Source organism: Caenorhabditis briggsae (genome assembly GCF_000004555.2).
Source record: "Caenorhabditis briggsae complete genome, chrIII, whole genome shotgun sequence".
Taxonomy (NCBI): Eukaryota; Metazoa; Nematoda; class Chromadorea; order Rhabditida; family Rhabditidae; genus Caenorhabditis; species Caenorhabditis briggsae.
The window spans coordinates 5,151,653-5,174,346 of record NC_013490.2 but is presented as its reverse complement, the minus strand read 5'-3'; the positions used below and the strand labels follow the sequence as shown (position 1 = coordinate 5,174,346).

Below are 22,694 nucleotides of genomic sequence, written 5' to 3'. Positions count from 1 at the left end.
CTAACAAGGCGGCAAAAAAAAAAGAGAAGCACGACTGACACACGCACCGAGTTTGTCAGTTTAGTTTCGACTCAGATGGAGACGCAGAGAATGGCCAGTGGCCGAACAAACTAAGGAGACGCCGAAAAAAGTGGGAGGGCCGCAAAAAGAGAAAAGAGAGAAAAATGAGTAGTGTGGAGGGAAGAGGCAAAAAACGAAGCAACACATAAAATGTTGCAACATCGGAGCACAAAATAACGATCCTTCGAAGGAGAGGATGCTCCCCATATCAGAGGAACCTTAATTCCAAATGAATTTTTATTCCTCTTTCTCGCCGCGCCAAAAGTGGGTGGGGCATTCTTGGAGGGGGCGGAGTCGCTGAAAAAGGAATGAGCCACCTGGCATGAGAAGAAAAAGGGAATGAATGGACAGATGGAAATAATATATCATGAAATGGCCATTTCTTCTAAATCGGGTTGAAATCGTCTTGACCTAGACGACTGGTACCGACTGGCAGGTGTCGGTGGTTCTAAAGGAATTAGAGAATAGAAAAGAAGAAGTTGGAACAGAACGACAGATGTTCCAAAAAATTTATAGAATTGCACTTTTAAAAGGGGAAGAAGTAATAAGAGGTTTTCTGTTCAGAGGACTACGGTAGTTTGAAAACCGTAAAACCTGAAATAGAAGGGCCCCACAAATTTGAGCTGGATTATCTCAATTTGTATGCAAGATATTCAAAATTAGTCAACTGGTAAAATGCTTGTGAGATTATGAAAAACAATTTATTAGTTGACAACGTTTTGATATATTTTACAGGAATCGAGAATAACAGGCTCAAAGTTAAAAGTTAAAGGGCCCTTCTATTACATGTTTTACTGTAGGTCGTCTATGTTTTAGTAATTTTGAATTTCGAATGTTCGAAATAGGAAAAAATAGAGTCTTAAGAAACCAGTCTTCCCATAAAAAACAGCAATTCCAAAATTTAGAAAAAAAATTTGGAATTAATATTTTTCCGGTTTCAGATTTCTAGACTTTCTTGCGATAGTGTTCTTAAAGTTCTTTATTCGTCCTTTTATTCTTTCAAAGACTTAAGTTTTGGTTATTTGACGATATTGGTTCATTTGCTGCAAGCGTTTTATTCAGCGGAGCGCGGTTGCAAGGCGGCAAGAATTTTTTTGAAAAACTTTGTACTGAAAAACCAAGTTTCAGCAAAATTTAAAAATTTTTTTGCCATTTCAGCCTGGGAAACCTTTTGTATAGACGAAAAATTGGAAAAAGGGGATGAAAAGTGAAAAAAAAAATCGGGTTTCTAAATTGTTAAGAACAGTCCACTGGGTTCCAGACTGACTGCCGCCCTGTTATTTTTTTTAATTTTTGGGAAAACTGGCTGACTCATTTTTTTTTCAGTTTTAGTTCATTAATTGAGCAACTTGATTTGTTGAAAATATTCACAAGAGATGGGGTTGCCGAAAAGCGTACAAACGGCGGCTCGAAGTTTTTTTTATTTAGGCAAATGGGAAAAATGTTGGGACAAAAAGTTGAAAACAAATGACGAGATCTGAAAAAAATCACTGATAACAGGTTTAATTTTGAAATTTTGAAAAATTGTGCATTGATAAAAGATAAATTATCAGTACAGCATTGTTCAAAAAATTATGACTGGCTCATTTTTTTTCAGTTTTAATCATTTCCGGAAAATGAGCGACTTCTTGTTGGCAGCTCAATTCTGAAACCTACTGTAACCCTTCTTGACTTAGGCCACCCAAGCCATCAATTTCGGACCTATATATCTCGATTCCTGTAAACGATAACAAAAAGTGGTAAACTAACAAAATATTTTAGACATTATAATAAACATTTTGTCAAATTACTGCTTTTTGATACCTTTCCCAGGAATCGAGATACATGAGCTCAAAGTTGACGGTTTGGGTGTCTTTCAAATATAGTGTTTACAATATCTTTTGTCGGATTACTGTAAATACAGTTGTTCTTATTCCCAAAATATGCAATACAATTTTACTCCAAGTACACCACTATACTAGCCACCGTAATCCCTTCAAACCGTTATCAAACAAAAAATCAAACTACATTCTTTGTATTCTTCAACCCTTGGTGTCGTTCTGTCGTTCATCATTCGAAGCCCTCCCTGGGAAAATAGTCTTTTTCATTTCCTTCTTTTTTGCCTCTTTTTTCTTCATCATCTACGTCTTCTTCTTCTTCTTTTTTTTTGTCACAGAGAGAAAAAAACACTGATGTGGTGTACCCGCATTTCCTTTTGTCGTCTCCGATCTGCAAGGTCGATGAGGATGGCCCTATTCCAAGTTAACCAGTTTGTGTTCTTCGAAAAGTGCAAAGTTGGGGTAAACTAAAAAGAAGAAGAGAAACGGTTTTCCTCTCTCCACAGGCAAAACGACGCCACGACGAGCATGTGTTCGCAAAAAGTTTTTGGGATAAGAGTGAGAGAGAGAGAGAGAGGGGGAGAATCAGAGGATCAGAGAAAACAAACAAAAACGAAAGGCAACTATTCCAAATGTTGCTCAACTTTTTGATCGGCCCGAGTTGAAAAGAATAGATTGAACTTTTAATAGTGCACACATACAATGGTAATGAATAGTGTGAAGCTAAAAAAATTATTGAGACTAGGACTTGAGGAACCTAGAGACTCTTATACTACCGAGTTTGAGCCAGTTTATCTCGGTTCCTGTGAAAGTTATCAAAAATGTGTCAACTGATAAAATATTTGTGACATTATGATAAACAATTCATCAATTGACAACTTTTCTATATCTATGACAGGAACCAAGACAAAATCGGGTCAAAGTTATAGGTTAGGAGGCCCTTCTATTACAGGGATAAGTGAAAGAATTCAAAGTAATGACTTCAGGGGATACTGTATCTGAATAAAAATTAACCTTTTTCTCAAAATTGCGATAAGTAAAGTCTTTTCCAGAATACTTTTTTCCAGAAATTCTCGTTGCAGAAGTCCTGGCGTTCTATTAGAGTGTTTACGGGAGAATGAGCTCAAATTTCTTGTAAGGAAGTGTTGTTTCCATAACCATTTCCCACAACTTCACTACACGTTCGTTAATAATCTGTGACACAGATTCCAGTGTTTTGTCTCTGTTCACAACTGAACACATGTAAACAACTGACCACCTTGTTGTCTTCCTTTCTCTCAAAAAACGCTCATTTCGGAATTTTGACCAATGCGTTTGTCCCGCGTTTTCTATCTCTTCCTTCTTTTCTCAAAACTCTCTCCAACTTATTTTCATGAATTGTTCACCTAATTATATTGTTGTTGTTAGTCGACCGTCAACAAAACCAGCGGCACACATTCCCATATTATTGTTTATCCGTTTTGTCCCAAAAAAAAGTTGAAAACGAAGAGCGATAGCTGAGGTTTAAAAGCCTAATTAGGTAATGATTGTGTTTGACTTTACCAATTGAGACAACTCAAAATTTCAAAATTTGAAATTCAAAGCAAGAATACCGTATTTCCTTCAATAGAAGCCCACCTTTACGGGCAAATTTGAGCTCAATTATCTCGATTACTGTGAAAGACAACAAAAAATTTAAACTGATAAATTATTTATCATAATATCTCCAATATTTTATCAGTTAACAAAATTTTTATATCTTCCACAGAATCGAGATAATTGAGCTCAAAGTTGACTGTTAGGTTGAGCTTCTAATAGAGGAAATACGGTACTTGTAGTTTTTTGAAGACTAAAATTCGAGTGTTACTGTAGAATTACGGTAGCTAAACACAAGAATCCTTTAGTTTTTCTTCAATGCCTTCCCAGAAAAGAAAAGGAATCTTTCGAGAAAAAAATAACGAAACATTTCGAAATTCCCTGAAATTTCGTAATATTGGATCTTCTGTCGAGTACTCACACAAGAAGTAAATACATTTATTTTCATGTGTCATCTCTTGCGCGAAAGGGGAAAAATACGAGCAATATGCTCATTTATTCAGAATACCGAAAAATCAAGGAACAATGAAAATGCCATCTAGAACATGGTAGTTTGGACCGAACTTGTAAACCGGGTCGTTAGCGGGCCCTGCCATAGTTTCTTTCAAAATCAATATTTTCGAACCAATCAAATTTGATATGATAGAACTCGATGAGTACTGCAAACTGATACGGATTACTGTATCTTGTCTATGGTCAAAGTTACAAGCCATAAAGTGGCTGATTAGGGCCTGCCTGAATTTTTTCTGTAGTTTTGCTCAGATACAAGCTACAGTATACTAAATAGTATCATTTTGTAGTACTCATCGAGTTCTATAATATCTGATTTAGTTGGTCCAAAAACATTAATTCCAAAAAAAAATTTGGCAGGACCCGCCAAAGACCCGGTTGACAAGTATGGTTTTGATAATAAATCATTCTTTTCTAGTAGACTTTTTAGGCGAGAATCTGATTATATGTTGACACATTTCCGAGATTCTAATGCTCCAAACAAGACTTGATAAGCTCAATTTCATTTTTGAACTCTCTGGCGAACTATTGAAAAGTTTTGAATCTAATAAATTTGTATCTACATATTTACTCATATTGACAACAACAAAATTAATTTAATATTACCGTATTTCCTTTAATAGAAGCGCACCCGAACCGTTAACGTTGAGCTAAATTATCTCAGTTCCTATAAGAAATATTAAAATTTTGTTAACTGATAAAATGTTAATGATATTATGATAAACATTTTGTCAGTTGACAACGTTTTTGTATCTTTCACAGGAGCCGAGATAATTGAGCTCAAAGTTGGCTGTTTAAACTTGTAAGTTTTTTTTTGAGAATGGGTTACTGTGGGTCTGAATAGTTTCTTTTTGTGTCTTTAAACCTGAACTAAAAATAACCAAAAATATCTACAAGAACACATGTTTTATTATGCCTCCATGTCGTTTTTTTTTCTCCAGAAGTAGTCAATTTTTTAAAGTGCAGAATAGACACTACCAGTTGTATAGCCGACTTTCGTGATCAATGATTCATATCCACCGTCAAGAGTACATTCCTACCAATCAGATAGATTACTAATAAAAAAGTCGTTTCTGATGGCGGTGTTGATCCACACTTCCGTATCATCCATCTGCCTGGCACGGGCCGCAAAGAAATGTATGTCAGAAACAGAGAGTCTCCAATAACTATAAATCTGAAAATGTGTGAGCGCGCGTACTTGCACTTTCGTTTCTCTAGGCGCACCCAAAAATCAGGGAACAAGAGAGCACGGAACCATCGGAGAGAGTTGTTCGGGACACGACCACCCGGCACCGAGTGCCTCGGTTTTTTATGGCGTCGAGAAACAAGAGGAAGATGGTTAGACGCAGATCCTGTGCTCAAAACTATTACATTAAATGAGATTGAGCACGGCGGCCTTCAGAAGAAACGACCTCCCGAGAGGACGCTTGAGACATTCTTTCAAAAGGGCAAGAAGAACACGAAATGTGTGTAACAGATAGAAAGAAGGGACTTTGCTTAATGACTATACGATTCAGCAGCAGGAAATGAGATTTTTCAGAGCGATTCTTTTGCAACACAAAGTACAAATATTTGAGGGAAGGGAAACCACAAAAATTTAATACTTTTATTTAAACGATATGTATAAAAATTATAATTCTGTAGATCACATTCCAAGTCCCCCGGTAACTTCCAGAGTAGTACCAGTGACATAGGATGACGTATCTGATGCTAGAAACAAGACAGCGTTGGCAATTTCCTCTGGTTCTCCGAGTCTCCGCTGTGGGACCATAGAAACCATTGATTCTAGAACTTTCGGAGGCATCGCTTCTGTCATTGGAGTGCGAATGAATCCGGGCAGAACGGCATTGACGCGGACATTCTGAAATTTTGTGGAATGAAAAAGATAGACAAAAATTTGTATGGTACCTTGGTAGCGAGCTCTCTAGCAGCAGACTTTGTGAATCCGATGACTCCGGCTTTTGTAGCAGCGTAGTTGGTCTGGCCGAAATTTCCGATTTTCCCAACAATTGATGACACATTCACAATTGATAAAGGGGTCTTGCTTTTCACCGATTCGCGTGCTACCATTTGAGACATCATAAATATACTGTTCAAGTTGACATTCATCACATCTTCCCACTGCTCTTGACTCATTTTCAGCAAAGTAGAATCCTTGGTGATTCCAGCACAATTGACGAGCACGGAGGGAGAAGTTTTCCAGTTTTGAATAAACTCTTTGAGGCGATTCACATCATTCAACTGGAATTTTGAAAATTGGCTTCGAAATAAGTTGCGTTTTACCTTGCTGACATCAATCTCGAAAGCAGTATGTGCACTTCCAGTTAAAAGCTTTGCTGTGTTTTCTGCAGCTGACTTCTTCAAATCAGCGACAATTAAATTAGCTCCAGACGCAGCAAGCTTTTTACAGATTTCTTGTCCGATTCCAGATCCTCCACCTTAAAAACAAAAGCGATTACAAAGGATTTGGAGGAACGTGTTACCTGTGACGATAGCCAGTTTTGAAGACAACATGACACCTTAAAAAGAAAAAGAGGAGAGCACCGGCATGTTGGAGCATTTTTAGCTTTCAACACATTCAAAGCAAGTTGAGATAGTCGTGTCGAGACCGCATCTCTTGAAATCGTGTTTCTATGAAATACCGTAATTTTACAACTTTTGAAGAGATGTAGTCTTGACACGATACAGACGTTCAGGCACTCAGGCACTCAGACAGAAAGACAAAATTTTACGTATTTTTGCTAAATACCCCATAAGAAGTCCTGAAAACAATAGACTTTCAGAGATTTTTATAAAAATATTCATGAATTTAGAGACTGTGAAAGACGACGAGACGCAGAGTCTCCGGCGGTACGGTGGGCGAAACAGTGCAAACACCACACCAAGGGCGCGATTTTCAAAAATGGTTCCCAAACGCAACTGTTTCGCGCACTTTTTTTCAAATGTTGATTTTCTTTTCTCCGAGATGTGGGTGGCGTACCATGAATACCAGGTGTCTCACATAACTGTTGTCAAAATTTCTATCATACTTCCTATTCTTCCGCTTCAAAGTTTATTTTTAGGCAATGCCATCATTAGCTCTCGGATCAGAAAAAACTGAAAAGCGGCGTTCAACGAGAATTTCACAAATGGTTGTACCGGTAGTCAAGAAGACGAATACTCGATCATCAAGATCATTGCATTTGAAAGGAGCTCCTCAACGACAAGAAGTGTCTGATTCCAGCGCTTCTTCCAGTTCAGGTTCTTCTGATGAAGACGAATATCAGCCAACGGAGAATGATGTGCAAGATGAAGCCGACGATCACATGGATTACAAGGAATTTTCTCCTGAAATTGATGAAGACTTTTCTGATAGCCCACCTGTGAGATCTCTTCGGTCAAGAACCAACTCTGATAGTAGCGACAAGGAAAATGGAAGGAGGCGCACGAGGAGTACGAAACGAGCTGCCAACGAGACGCCATCAAAGATTCTTGCTGAAAAACTAAGCAAGACATCCTTGACAACGCCGAAGAAGAATTCAGCAAGAGACTTGAGATCTTCTAAAACTCCGACTAAACGGAAGGATGAAACTCCTCGGGAAAATATGCAAAAATCGAGAGGAAGGCCAAGAAAGGTGTTTCTAGAATCAGATGGCGATTTATCAGAAGAGGAAGACGTTTCTAACAAGAGGTAAGATTTTTGTTCTATGGGACGTATACTAACGCATTTTTATAGGGAGAATCAGACCCCAAGAGAGCGATTGACTATGAAGATACCTAAAAATATGATAAAGCCAAGAATAACACCCGTTGTTATAAGCAAAACTCCTGGCGGCACCCTTCGAACAAGACGGCGGATGAGACAGAATAGCGAGGAACTGGATGACGTTGTGGATCCACTTGACTCAAATTCTGCGAAAACTCTAAAAGAGCTGGCTAGTCGACTTCATTTGTCAAAAGTTCCCGAACAACTTCCATGCCGAGAGGCCGAGGCTCGAGAGATTGAGAGTTTTATCCGTGAAGTAATTGACCGGAAACGAGGAGAAAGCTCTGCAATGTATATTAGTGGAGTTCCTGGAACCGGGAAAACAGCTACTGTCAGAGCGGTATGTCCTATTTTGATGTTATTTAGGATTGAAAATGGGTTTTCCAGGTCGTGAATGCTATGAAAAAAAACGCAAAATGTCCAAAATTCGTATATGTCGAAGTGAATGCAATGATCTTCAAAAAAACTGTATTCGTCGAGATTCATAATGGGTAAGTTAACTAGTTCTTGGATCCACCTCTCACAAATTTTTTTCAGCATTCAAGAAGAATTCAATATTTCTAAAAAGAGCCAAACCCGCGCAAAGATCTCCGCAAGCACTGCTCGTCAGGAACTGAACGATATATTCAAAAAGCAAGATTCGAAACGCCCTCCCATCGTCATCCTCATCGATGAACTCGACAGTCTATGCAACCGGAAACAAGACGTTCTTTATGATATTTTCGAATGGACCGCTCTTCCACAGTCTAAAGTCACCATCATTGGTATTGCCAACACTTTGGATTTCCCAGAACGAATGCTCTGTCAAAGGAATGCTAGTCGTCTCGATAAACGTCGGCTGGTTTTCCAACCGTACCGACATGAACAAATTCAAGAAATCGTCCGTGCCCGCCTTCAAGGATCCAATTTGGTTGAGAAGAAAGCTGTCGAGTTGGTTGCCAAGAAAATCGCAATGAATACTGGCGATTTGAGACAAGCTCTTGATTTTCTGTGTCGTTCGATTGGAGTAGCTGTGGAGAAGAAGGCTGAAAAGTTGGAGGTTGTCCATGTACTAGAAGCTCAAAAAGCCGTTCTTGAATCTCTGAAATATCGACTTGTGAAGGGACTCCGACTCCATCAGTTGACATTATTCCGTGCTGTTGAAAACTTGGTGAGTACCTTGTTTCAGCTAAATACAAATTTACAATCATTGCTTTCAGACTCGCGAAAACGAAGAAGTGATTTTCGCCGAAATTTACAAGAACTACTGTATCATCTGCTCAAAATTGTCTGGAATAGAGCCAGCTTCAGATAACTTTGCCTATGGAATGCTCCTCGAATTAGCAACAACTTCGCTGGTGACCTTGGCGAGAGGCGATCAGGGAACAATGAATCGACGTGTCAAACTCGGGATGACTACGATGGAAGCTGAAAGAGCAATCAAAGAAGCAACCGAGAAGCATAAATCAATTTATTCAGTTTAGTACTTTATATATTCACTATATTTATATTTGCTATGTTTCCCTATAAGGGGTTTCTATTTAGATTTTTTTTTTGGTTTCTTTTCAATTTCTCAGAATTACTATACTAAACAAATGCATTCACAAATGAAAAATAAAAACTGCAATTTTAGAAAATTTGTATTTTTAGCAGTTTATTCTGTTGGTCTCTATTTCTTTTCTGATTTTTCTGAATCTTCCAGAAACTTGCGATTTTCAGAAAATGCTCACAGAAACTGAGCAAAGGTCAGTGAAGAAAAATGCTCGGCGAGCTCTCGATTTATTAGATGACCAAGTTTTCGGTTTAGCAGAGCAAGAAAGGTGAGAAACGAAAAGTTCGTCCATGGCCGCGGACTAGTTTTTGCAACGCATTTTAGCGTCTGATTTGCCTATTACAATGGATTTACAGACAAATCGAGAACATTGTCTACGATTTTCTTCAATCAAAAGATGGAAAATGCTGCTTGCTCGAAGGTTTGTTTCTTAGAACTTGACTATTATTGATTGATCGCTTTTTTTAGGAGAACGGAATTGCGGCCGGGAAAGCACCGTTCGCAAGGTTATGGAAAAATATAAGAAAGAACTACGAGTGATTAATGCTGGATTTGTGGCTGCTGACCCGACTTATCAACAGGAATTGGCTAGAGAAGAGGACAGCGGCTACTCGATATTCTTGGTACGCGACGCTGACAAGCTGATAACTCCTCAACAACAGAAGATCCTTTACACGATGGTCGATAAAGCAACACACTTCTCTTGGCTAGTTTTCTTTTCGATTTCGAGACACGACTTCGCACAAAATCTCCAGAAACAGGCGACTTCTCGCATTCCGAAAGTTCAAGTATCATTCGATACGACTCATAATTATGATGAATACTGTTCCGCAATGGCACAACTTTTGATTCCTAAAGGCTCAAAATGTGGTAAGAATCATATATTTATGAATTTCGAATAAACTTGCAGAACTGAATTTTCAGATGATGATAAATGCTACAAAAAATTCATCACCAGCCTAAACTTCGAAAAATGGTTGAGACCAGTGTTTCAGGTTGATTTTTTGCTTGTTCTCTGTACAATATTGATTTTCAGACAAGTCGCTTTGTAGTTTTGAAACAGATTGCTGCTCAAATTCTAATGCTCTTTGGATACTACTGCGAAGAGTGGGAGAGTAGCGGAATCAATAAAACGATCAGCGCGATTGTCGCAAGATCGCTTCCTTCATATAACGAGAAAGTCATAATTCTGAAAGGTTCGATTTAAAAAATGTAAAAATGTATAGTTAAAAAAAACTAATTTAAAGATCAAACTCGCCGATCCCAATGTGTTTTCCTGTGTGTATGGAAACTTCTTCAGAACAAGGAATCAGATGGGCCGTTGTCTGTTCCAAAAACTTCGTATCGGAATGTGTTTCTCGGTGAGATCATTTACCGTAAAACCTGTGACAGAAGGACCCCCTAACATATAAATTTGAGCTCAATTATCTCTGTTCCTGTGAAAGCTATCGAAAAGTTGTCAACTGATAAAATGCCTATTATAATATCACAAACATTTTATTAATTGACAAATTTTTGATATCTCTTACAGTAACCGAGATAAATGGGCTCAATTTCAACAGTGCGGGTGACATTCTGTCTAAGGTTTTACGGTAATGAATGTCTTCAACCGCTCTTATCACTACAGAGTTCAAAAAGCTTGTCAACAGTTACTACCCTCCACTGAACGTCAGCAGTGATATTTTTGTGTTCCGTGAATTGGATCATCTCGTGAAGATGGGAGTTTTGAAAGCAGACGAGAGCACGAATGTGACGAACACTTCCTTCAGGAAAGTCTGGACTCAAATCAATGACACCGTCGTGAAGGATACGATTCCGCAACTTCAACTCCCAATACAGATTTCCGATTTCTTTGAATCTATTTCGAAATAAAAATGTACAATGAACCTTTCATATTTCTGGTTGTCTCCTATTTTTATTTTATACATCTCCGTTTTCAATTGCGGTTTGATACTTTGTTCTTCAATTCATTTATTCAACAATCACCTTTTGCATATGACAATCACTTATTTTCCAGATGTCCCACGAATACGATACGGTTGCGCCGCCAAACGCTAAGCGCATGAAGACCGATGCGCATCTAGAAGAAAAGAAGATCTTGTACGTGGTACTCGAAGGATGTAGTCTGGAAACAGCGAAAGTTGGAGGAGAATACGTTATTCTGAGCAGTGATAAGCACGCCAACTTTCTACGAAAATCAAAGAAGGATCCAGCCGATTATCGTCCGGATATTCTGCATCAGTGTCTTCTGAATCTTCTTGACAGCCCGCTGAACAGAGCTGGAAAGCTACGAGTCTTCTTCAGAACCAGCAAAAATGTGCTTGTTGATGTGTCACCACAGTGCAGAATCCCAAGAACTTTTGATCGGTTCTGCGGACTCATGGGTTAGTAGTGTTGACTTCTTTTCCATTTTTGAAGATTTTTTTGCAGTTCAACTCCTTCACAAGCTATCAATTCGTGCCGCTGAAACTACTCAAAAATTGATGTCGGTCGTCAAAAATCCGGTCTCGAATCATTTGCCAGTCGGCTCGCGTAAAATGCTTATGTCATTCAACGTACCGGAATTGACAATGGCCAATAAGCTCGTCTCTCCGGACACTGACGAGCCACTCGTTCTGGTTATTGGTGGAATCGCAAGAGGAAAGGTACGATAACATCTCTTTCACGCCATCTGTTCATATTATTATTATAGATCGTTGTCGATTACACCGACTCGGAGACCAAAATCAGCAACTACCCATTGAGTGCCGCATTGACTTGCGCCAAAGTGACGAGTGGTTTGGAAGAGATTTGGGGAATCATTTAACTTTTTTGTTTCGTTTTTTTATTCATTTTTGATTACATTGTTGTCTGTTATTGTTACCATTCGAATAAAGTGCAAAGCTATCAATTTTACTCAATCGGGGCTCATAAATCCTAATACCTCCCAGCACCACCTGCATCTCATTGCCATGAAATGAGACGAATCCGTGATGAATGAGCCGTCGTCTCAGAGAGTAGAAGAAGGAGAAGAAGACACGCAATACAGATTAGGAGGTTTTGCGATTCAAATAATGAGGACCTGATGGAATATGGCACCTTATGTTCACAGACTGTTTGCGGAGCTAGAAGAAGAAGGACAAGGGGAATGTAAACAAAGAAGATATTACTCTCGTCCGAAATCAATGCACGTTGCGGCCGAAAATTTACTCAAAATCGCATCGTCGGCCACACAGCGAAAAAACAAATTGATGCATGCGCCTTTAAATACCGTACCTCGGACGTTTTTTATTTTGGGCCCTATTTGGCTGTGTTTTTCTATTTTATAAGAAAAATAAATTAAAGATTTATAAGAATTACACAAAATTAGACAGAAACAAGCGAAAAATTGAAGAAATTTGAGAAAATTCGATAAATGTTGAGGTACTGTATTAAAGGCGCGTGCAATAATTTAAAAAATACAGTAAGGTTCTCTCCGTGGGAGCTAAGCTCCGCCCACCGTTGTTTTCTCGGCCGCAACGTGCATTGATTTCGGACAAGAGTAATACTGCCGTCATTGCATTATGTAAGCATTGTTAGGAGGGGGACCTTCTCCGTTTCATTGCCATACACATGAGTCAGTTCAGGTCGGACGAGTCGCAGTAGTGTCTTCACTCTCATTCTGCGTCTCTCCCTAATTCCACGCGCATCGATCGCTGCTGACCGCTCTGCGTCTCTCGCCTTCGCCACGCTCTCTCACTTTCGCTTCACTCTCCGTATGCTTGTGAGACGTTCTGGGAGGCCTTGAGGCCACTGGCTAGCAGTTTCAAACTGTTTAACCCGATGTTTATCCATCTGCGTATCTCATTAATTCGAACTGTGTCTAGCTCAATTTGGCTGATGCTTATTTTCAAGATTTTCTGCATTTTTTAAACATAATTTTTTTCTCTATTTTTTAGTAATTTTTCTCTTCCCTTTGAGCGGAGTGTTTTCTAATTTTTTGTTGATTATTTTCATCAAATACCGTAATCTCATTTCCGTTCGAAATCCAAACAAATTTTGCTGCATTTTCCTTTAGACTACTGTAATCTTTATCGACTTCTTTGCCTAATTTTGTCCAATTTTTGCGATAGATATTTATTTTCAAGCTTGTCCCTTTTTCTCACTTTTTTCAGATAATTTCACAATTTAGATATTCTTTATAATGATCTGAATTTTCTCATATATACAAAAATGTTAACATAAATTGTATTACTAAATACTTTGATTTTCCAACTCTGTCCATTTTAATGACACAAAAAATCCTACTATATGACTACTCTAGCTCTTTAATGCCCACCGGAACGATGGATTGGCTTCCGGAGGTTTTTCTGGAATTCAGAAGAAACTGAATAATCATCGTGATTTCATTTTGTTTCTCTCTTGTTGCCGTTTTTACATTTTTTGCCGCTGCGCCCATCATGATTCGCATTTAATTAAATTCGACCAAGAACTACAACACACACCCATCTATACTGTTCTCTTCTCTTCTATTCTTTTTGCAATTATTGAATTTTTTCTCTAATTTTCACCAGAAAAAAAAATTTCTTCATTTCAATTCAACTTTTGTTTGCTCAGCTCCCTACCTGTCGTCAATGCGTTTAGAATCCAATGCGCAACACGATTCCCCCCGAAAAAAACCTCTAAACATTCTTTTTTCTGTTGGTTTTTGCTATAGTTTCCTTGTTCTTGTAAATTTGGGCTTGTCGCCTTCTCATTTTCTCAATACCTTCTCCACTTCCGATCGCAATCGCACCCCGTCCGTTTCAACGGAAACAGACGACGCGTCGCGAAACGAATCGAAACTTTTTAATGACATTATCTCCACTTTCGCCCTGTTGCGTCTTCTTCGGATACCGCGTATCTTTAATATGTACAATATGTTGGAATAGTGTCGGCGCAGAAGAAAACGGGAAGAAGGAAAAGGCAAAGAAAAGAGAAATATATTGGCATCGCCCCAAATATGATATTGGAGATTGAAAGTGAATTGAGGAATATTCAGAATGTACAAACCGCAGAAAAATCCATAAACCGCTGCTTGTAACCCTTTTTCTCGTTTTTCTGAACAGTTTGACATTCTGAGAGCGATATTTGAAAAATAGGGATAATTTTATTTTTAATGATTATTCATAGAATAAACCATGCATGTAAGATTCTCCCTTTTTGGTAATTTTTTGCCAAATGGAAACGTTCAATATTCGAAGATTTGCAAAAAGTCTGCAAACACCGAATTCGACGACAGTTTGCGAAATTTTTCAGAGATTACTGTAGGGTAATAATAATTTGCAAAATTCGAGCTGGAAAAAATTCTTAGTTTCGACTTTATTCAGATGAAAAACATCTCAAGTTCTCCGAATCTTTTTTTCCTTTCTTTTTTCCCGTTATAACTCTTTCTGTCTACAGCAGTTTGCGGTTTCAAATTCAAAAAATGTGACTCCTTTCCTTCCTACCATGTGTCTCTTGTCCCCGTTTTCTCCGCCACAAAGAACCATTTTTCATCGCTTAAATCGCTTCATCCAAAAATCCGTTAACTTTTTCACTTCTTTGTAGAGACTACCATTTGACATACGAAACTCCAAATAGCTCCGACAAGTAGCTGAACAAGAATCACGTAATGGAAAATAGGTTAACACCAACGAAGTAACTCTAAAAATTGTGAGTTTTGTAAAAAGAATAGGACGTTAACAAGCTCAATATGAACATTTCAGCGAATAATGTCAAGAGATTCCCGATATCTATTGGCAGGTGGGAACAACACCTTACACTCGGAACAGATTCGAGCTGAAATACAAAGGTTCGAAAGTGTCCATCCGTGCATTTATCAGGTTAGCTTTTTTACTTGCGATTTTGGGGTATTCTTGACCTGTAAAAACTACAAAAAAGAATTAAAAACTCGGAGCCTGAACAAAAAATCTAGCTGAAACTTCAGGGAAACTGGAAAAAAAACTATAGGGTATATTGCCGAAATTTAGCTGGAATTCCAGCAAAATCCCCATTACCCTCAAATTCGCCTATAACTCAATTCGTATCATATCAATCCCTTATTGAAGGCTAAACCATTATTCCCCTATTTATTGCGAACACGGTGCCATCTGTCTCTCCAGTGTCTGCGTCTCCAATCCCTCTAGGGGCAGTTAGTTTTTCGAATTGGTCACACATTCGACCGTATTGTTTTCTTTTCTGTTGTGCTGATTTTTCATCAAAATACAGAAAAAAAAGAATCAGTCATGACTAATCAGTTATTTCGGGAACTGAATTTTGATCAGGCAAGTTCTGTGTATTAAAAAAAAAGAATTAATTAAAAAATCTAAAATTCGTTATTTTCAGATATACGATCTGCTGAATCTTCTACCCGATGGATGCCATGCAATAAGTGAACAAATTCGAGAACAAATTGTTTCTGTCGAAGGTGAGTTTTATTTTAAAATTTAAAATATCGCAAAGCCTGTAATAGAAGGGTCCAATCTCGTTTCTTTTAAAGATAAAAATAATTGCCGCCTGATAAATTTTTTATCAGGGCGACACCCTTTTTGTATCTTGCATAGGACCCAAGAAAAATCAGCTCAAACTTGACAACGTGGAGGTCCTTCTAATACAGGACTTCTATGAATTTCTGAGTGCTCTTTCTTGGGTAAGTTCTTTAAAACCTTACCCTCAAAATTGTCTTCTTAGATTCTCCTTTTTTCGCTGGCAATTAAAACTTCAACCCTACCAACGAGTGTATCTAGGATAATGGCTCCGCGACGTTTCGAAAGACGACGTTTCGAAAGTGTGACGTTTCGCAAGTGTGACGTTTCGCAAGTGTGACGTTTCGCAAGTGCAACGTTTCGAAAGTAACAGCTTTGCACTTTTATGCATAAAAGAAAAAGCAAAAACTTGTATTTGAGTATTTAAATGGTTTTTCGAACAGAGCTTTATATATTTGAAGCTTTCAAAGCATTAATTGCCGTACTTGCGAAGCCAGGATAATAGAAGCCAATTACAACTTTCCTCTCCTTCGAGGCATCATCTTTCCCTAATAAGCGCGTACCTCACTCTACCGTCACTCGCTAATTGTAGTTGGCGTTTCTAAGAAACTTCTAAATACTGTCAGCCTCCCGATTCTTCACCATCCAGCTTCTTCTTCTATATAGACTTCTCAGACGCTTCTTCTCTTACTTTTTTCTTATGTTCTAGAACTTTAAAACATTGTTATTGAGTTTAGAAATGTTACGAAATGTGTTTCTCTCAAAATCAAATATGGAGCTTTCCGGAAATTCAGAAGAAGATCTCTGACTCATTTTTTGGTTAAATTAGGTTAGCAATGCTAACTTAGCATCAGACATTGCGTTGACCCGACTTGTATTTTCTACTCCCAATTTCTCTCCCTTTTGTACCACTTTTCATGTCATTTTTCTGTCATTTTGTCCGTTCCATGTTCCTGCTCTTCAATGAAAAAACCCATGCATTCTGCTCTCTCTTGGCACCACCAATACGACACAACGCTAGAGATGCCTCTCTTTTCCGTGTCGTTTTCTCCTCCTTTTCTTTTTTATTTGAATAAAAAATTGGATGGCATTTCGGTCGGGAGAGCCCCATCTAACTAACACACTCATTGCTGCTTCACGCATTCCAGCAGCAGCAGGGTCCTCCTCCTCCCACTTTTGTGTTATTTTCCCTCTCAAATAGTATATCTAATAGTAAGAAGACTCAACACTTGGCTACTTAATTTCTATTTTTTTTCTCGGGTGAACAGTACCGCTTGATTTTCAGGAGTTTGGAGCTCGGCCGGCTATCAAGTTTCTGATCACTTTGAAAATTTTGGAGGGTGTAAAACAGACCTAGACGGAGGACTCTGAATTTACAGAATTATTGAAAATTCCTAGTTTTTCAGCTTTTTGCCGATTTCTGACAGACGCACGTTTTTAGTACAAAAACGGGCCAAAAAGGGTGTTTTTCAAAAATTGGCAAGTAGCTGAAAAATTAGGAATTTACAAAAAATTCTGTGCGTGCAAAGTTTTTAATCTAGATCTGTTTTATATCATCCTAAATTTTCAAAGTAATCGGAAACTTGACAGCTTCTGCAAGTGGTCGAAATGGCTGAAATTCGAGCTGAAAATCGCGAAATTTCGGCCCAAAAATCTCGAAGTTTGGAAAAGAAAATATTCCATTTTATAAATACAATGTGAAATTCCGACCGAAAATCTCAAATGTTTACAGCGAAAATTAAAATTTTAGACAGAAAAATCTCAAAATTTTGACAGAAAAACTGAAATTCTGATTTGAAAATCTCGAAATTTAGGATCGAATTTCTGTAGCTCTCCTTTTAGTCCTAAAATCTGGAAAATATGAAAACAAAAAAATAATAGAGATCGAGTAGCAGATGCCTCCTAATTAGAGTATGTCTAACGCTTACAAGTGTCAATCAGAAATACCATCTGTTCAGGTTCGAGTCTTCAGGCTTCTCTCCATTTTTGTATCCCAACCATTCAAAAACCAATTCCCACCAAGTTTTGCAACATCCCGCTTTCTCCTCTTACACTCTTTTTGTTTGACCGTCCTGGTAATCCGCTAAGAGAGAGAGAGAGTGCGCCGTATGGCTGTCGCCACCGGTTCGAATAATCTGCTCGGTGCACCCGAAAAGAAGAAGAACCTAACCACCGCAACGACGATATATAGCATTTTCAAATGAGAATGCCGCTCTCTCAGATTCGGTGACTCGTTACGCAATTTGCGGTCCTCCATTTCAGAGAGGGGGCAGCTGTTTTTGTTCTTTTTCTTTCGGCGGACCGCCTATATCGAGACCATTAAAACAGGCTCGCAAGAAGCTGTGAGATGTTATCTGCAAACCACAGTATGCTTTTTTAGGCCTATTAGGTGCTCTCTTCAATCTTTTTTCCATAACAAAAATTAAGAATTCCCTGTAATATTTACTCTCACATTCTGTTTATCTTCTACCGATGGCGCATTAGATCCTATTTGTTGCCACTAGGGTATCAAATTTTCCTTCTGAAACGTACCGACCATTTGAAAGCGTTCAAATAGTATTGATAGGTATATCGGCGGAGCCCCCCAACAGCATCACCCAATCGGAAGTCTTGAGTGGGAACAATAAGATGTCGATTGGGGTGAAGTGTGGATTAACACACTTGAGAATAAAGAGAGAAAACGAAGATGGTCAGAAGTCATATGGTCATTTCTTTGCTCCTTATTCGAACACAGATGCTAGCATCGTTTCTTCTCAATACATCAGTCCGTAGTTTGACCGAAACATTGACACGGATTGCCCCGATATTTGATCCCCGTCAAGCGAAAGGTCGTAAGAGGTTCCTATCGCCAACCACAACTTTTTCATCTTTTCCCTTCTTCTTCTCACCGCAGTCTATGGCTTCTTCAGGATTCCGGGTATCCGATTTCTGAATTTCCACCTCATTCGTAAATCTCGAAGAACATTATCGCCCCGCAAAATACAAATATCGTTGTTTTTTCTTAATATGTTTTCGAACAGTTGTGTTCTTTCTGAATTTGTATCCGTGTAGCTCTCTTTTTGTCACCCCGTTCCATCCCATCCCACCAGCTCTTTTTTGTTTGCTCTGCGTATCTTCCCGACTTTCTTTTTTTGGGAGTTTTCTTTTTTGCACGAAGTGGGTTCCTCCTATGGATCGTCCTTCTTGTCAGAAATCATTGTCTGTGATGTTTTTTTTCTTGCTTTCTCTCCGTATCAAGTTCATCTTCTCGGTAACAAGTTCTCCCCTTTTTGTCGTCGGTGTTTTTCAAAGAAGGTCATCATGGTAGTTTTAGAAGATGTATAAGTATTTGGTAGATAAATACACGTGTCAGCTGCTTCTAAACAAGAAACCACAGAAACCTGTCACCTCATCAACTCGTCAATTTTTGCTCTTTCTCTCGCATTCTGCTTATCATATCTTTTCTGCCGGTTCGAACATCCGAAAAATTCAAAAGGAATCCTTCTCTTTTAAATAATTCGTACTGCTCTGTTTTATCACCTCATCAATCAACCTTTTTCATCCGTTCGTTTGTTTGTTATCGTTCCTCGCCGATAGCAGTAAATACACCACAGTAATCGGATTATTTTAATTTTTGTGTTCTCCTTCTCCTCATTTCCTTGTGCCGTCCCAACTCGACTCTTTTTTGTTCAAATGCCCAGTACTTAGTTCTAGCTCATTTCCTCCTATTTTCACTCCATTTTCTTCTGGAGCCACAACACATTCTTGCCCTCGTTCGCACCATAAAATGTGATGCTCTTTGGGGAATTTCGAATTTTCTCACTTCTTTATTATATGAGCCTTGTTGGTGCTGCTCTCTTCTGGCGCCTTTCACCAAGTTTTGACTCCTCAAAAACTTTGAGAAGTCGAACGAAGAAACTTTTTGAGTGTTGGGAAAATTGAATTGTGGCCATATATAGCTCATATAACTTAAGAATAGGGTCCTAATTTATTACTGACAATATATTATTTCCTGTCTAAAAAAGATGTGCTAGAACCAATTGTTGGATAATCTAGCACCGAAAAAATTAGGTTAAATCGCGCCGAAGGCGCACCAGCCAGATGTAACAGACTGGTCTAGAACTCTAACTCTGCTGTCTCTCCTGACCAATTCTATTATTCTTCTTCTTCATATTACATAGAAAAAGAAGAATAAGAAGAAGACGTTTTCATATTCTCCATGATTGGCGTCCTCGAATGTATCCGTCGTCGATCGTTGCCCTATGATTTGGTTTCCTTTTGCCTCATCTTCTGCTTTTTATTCAATTAATTTTGCATTCAGTGCCCCCCTCCTCTCAACCCACTTGTTATTCTTTTGCGATCCAACAAGGTCGAATTTTTTTCCACAAAAAATCTCATTCGTATTCTTATTCGACCCGACAACGAGCCATACGTCCTTGGAGCCTCGTGTCGTTATGATGGATGATCTTCTTGGATGTTCTCTTGCAAGTGTTAGCAGCCATTTGCCAATCAGATTGCGTCTCGAGAACGATTTGTCGTAAATCAGTCGTGCCGTTTCTTATCTAACGATGTCTTGTGTTCTTTATATTCGCTTTCTACTCATCAAGTATTCTTCACTTTTCAAAAACTTCTCTTTTCACGAGCCAGGCATCCTTGCCACAATTGAGAACGTTTCTCAAATCTTTACAGCGAATCCTTAAAGTGAGTTCGTTACGACCAATTTTCAGACCATTTTAGAGTTCATTTCACCTATTTTTGAACATTTTCAAGCTTTTCTAGGCGGATTTTGAGGCATTTTCAGTATACATCCTTCTGGCGTTTCCTAGCCGGTTTTTGACCTGTTCAGGCCATTTTAAGCGCTTTTAGGCTATGCTAGACTGTTTTTTGCTCTTTTCAAGCCTATTTTGACCTATATCAAGCTTTTGAGCCCAATTTCGAACTATTTTGTGTATTTGCACCCTTCGGCGTTTCTAGGCCGACTCTGGACTGATTTTGACCATTTTCGGCGAATTTTGACTCATTTGAACATATTTTAGGTTATTTTTGACTATTTTCAACCATTTTCAAGATGTTTGACCCAGTTTTGATCATTTTCAAGGTTTTCTAGGCCAATTTTGGACAATTTACAGTACCTTTTCTGTGAAGTGGGAAACATAGAATCATGGTTCTAACATCCCATTCCCATTGCCTGCCCTGATCATCAGTGTTTCATACTCATTTTCACCGTTTGATCCTCCGAGTAGTGTATCGAAAAGAATCCATTAACTCTCTTTAATGAGGCTGAATCGCTCTCCTCGCGCATTTCACTCAATTGCCCCTCGCTTCTCTGTCTCAGACCCCAAGTTTCCGTTGTGTTTGGTTTTGTAAGAATAGACAAAAAAAAGCAAAGAAAGAGCGAACGAACGGACACAGTAGTAGATGAAGAAGAAGTCGTTTCTTTGCAACCAATAGCGTCTTCTTTTTATTTCTTTTCTTTTCGCCACCGTTTTCGGCGGGCCCGATGCTGTGAGGGGTCACTTGGAATTTCGATTCCAAGTCGTCCGTTCGTTTCGCCAACACGTTTCGGCTAGAGTGCCGAGTCTACTCGAAAATCGATGATTTTTGTCGACATTGAAAATCGACACAGTCGACGTTCAACAATTCGACAAGGCTATTTGTCGATGAAAATCGAACTTTTCGTTGTCGATTTTTGTCGACTTTCAGTCGACGAAAGTCGACGAAAATCGATTCTTGTCGGTTTTGCGTCGACGGAAATCGACAGAAATCGACAAGAATCGACTTTTGTCGATTTTGCGTTGACTTAAATTGACAGAAAAATCGACAAAAAGTCGACAAAAGTCGACGAAAAATCGACTTTTCCGGACTGCAAAGTAAAATTTCACCTCGAGAAAATGTTTTCTAATTTTTTGAAGAAATCATTTTTTGTGTAGAGTAACAACTTTATTTTTATGAATAAAAAAACAAATAATGTAAAACATAATTTCAACGGGATACAAAATAGAGAATCAGTATGTCTCAGAAGATGGCAAGGAAAATAGAAGAAAATTCAAAGCGACAAAATTTTGAAAAAGAGAAGAAACAGAAGAACAAAGTTCGGCATTAGGAATTAATGTTTCATTATTTGGGCCAAATCGTTTCCAAAAGTATCATCGTTATGCTCTCTGGATTCGTAATATTCTACGCCTTCTGAGTCATCATTCTCGTCATCATATTCGTACTCTTCTGTTGTTGACGTATTCTTCTTCGTAGATCTGAAGAAAAATCAGACTTTGAGGAAAAATAAGCTTTAATATCTTACTCCAAAGTGATTTTTTCCAATTATTTGATGCCGTGGCTCTTGATCTTTATGTACTATCTAAGATTAAGAATTTAACCAAAAATATGTAATTTTCTGCTTACCGATCTTTCCATTTCTTCAACTTCTTTTTCGTGGTGACTGTTTAACTTCTGATGCATCGTTGTGGTCGGAGAATGGAACTTTATGCTCCTTCCGCACAGTTTACAGGTCATAGTTTGTCCGTTATTTTGTTTTTCGAAGTATCGCCACGCTTTAGATTGATTTTGTGACGAATTCATCTGCAATAAGCAAGAATATCATAAATGAAACAGAAAAAAAACAAAACACCCAAAAAAACAAGAAAAATACGGTTTTTCAGTGGAAAATTCGATGAAAAATGCCTGTTTTTCATGAAAAATACCCCGGCCACAGGCAGTTTCTAGGTCACCGGCCGTGTAGTCCTCTCGGACAATAAAGTCGACAAAAGTCGATTCTTTCGTCGATTTTTCGTCGATTCTTGTCGATTTTGAGTCGATTCAAAATCGACAAAAATCGACTTTTGTCGATTTTCACTTTCATCGACTTTTGAAAAGTCGATTTTCTGTCGACTTTTTGAATGTCGATTTTTGATCGAGTCGACGAAATCGACACCGATTTTAACGATTTTCGTCGATTTTTGTCGATTGTCAACAATCGACACAGCACACTAGTTTCGGCACCTACTCTGTCAAGGCGG

General features: G+C 38.5%; 5 protein-coding genes across 5 annotated transcripts; 3 read left to right on the top strand and 2 right to left on the bottom strand.

Moving 5' to 3' along the window:
* Positions 1 to 5,607: 5,607 nt before the first annotated feature.
* Positions 5,608 to 6,476, bottom strand: Cbr-dhs-11 (the record flags this gene model as incomplete). The annotated part of the gene is made up of 4 exons (XM_002642292.1): positions 5,608 to 5,823; positions 5,871 to 6,203; positions 6,246 to 6,400; positions 6,446 to 6,476. 4 exons carry the CDS (start codon positions 6,474 to 6,476, stop codon positions 5,608 to 5,610), a joined length of 735 nt encoding a protein of 244 aa, XP_002642338.1.
* Positions 6,477 to 7,027: 551 nt separating this feature from the next.
* Positions 7,028 to 9,170, top strand: CBG18335 (the record flags this gene model as incomplete). Its single annotated transcript, XM_002642293.2, has 5 exons — positions 7,028 to 7,632; positions 7,678 to 8,047; positions 8,095 to 8,198; positions 8,245 to 8,857; positions 8,907 to 9,170. The coding sequence occupies 5 exons, from the start codon at positions 7,028 to 7,030 to the stop codon at positions 9,168 to 9,170; spliced, it is 1,956 nt and encodes a 651-aa protein (XP_002642339.2).
* A 238-nt stretch (positions 9,171 to 9,408) lies between these two features.
* Positions 9,409 to 11,110, top strand: Cbr-orc-4 (the record flags this gene model as incomplete). The annotated part of the gene is made up of 7 exons (XM_002642294.2): positions 9,409 to 9,506; positions 9,595 to 9,659; positions 9,707 to 10,108; positions 10,163 to 10,233; positions 10,275 to 10,434; positions 10,486 to 10,599; positions 10,866 to 11,110. The coding sequence occupies 7 exons, from the start codon at positions 9,409 to 9,411 to the stop codon at positions 11,108 to 11,110; spliced, it is 1,155 nt and encodes a 384-aa protein (XP_002642340.2).
* Positions 11,111 to 11,255: 145 nt separating this feature from the next.
* On the top strand, positions 11,256 to 12,044 carry CBG18338 (the record flags this gene model as incomplete). The annotated part of the gene is made up of 3 exons (XM_002642296.1): positions 11,256 to 11,622; positions 11,669 to 11,883; positions 11,931 to 12,044. The coding sequence occupies 3 exons, from the start codon at positions 11,256 to 11,258 to the stop codon at positions 12,042 to 12,044; spliced, it is 696 nt and encodes a 231-aa protein (XP_002642342.1).
* Positions 12,045 to 21,787: 9,743 nt separating this feature from the next.
* Positions 21,788 to 22,257, bottom strand: CBG18340 (the record flags this gene model as incomplete). Its single annotated transcript, XM_002642298.1, has 2 exons — positions 21,788 to 21,932; positions 22,178 to 22,257. 2 exons carry the CDS (start codon positions 22,255 to 22,257, stop codon positions 21,788 to 21,790), a joined length of 225 nt encoding a protein of 74 aa, XP_002642344.1.
* Between the last annotated feature and the right edge of the window lie 437 nt (positions 22,258 to 22,694).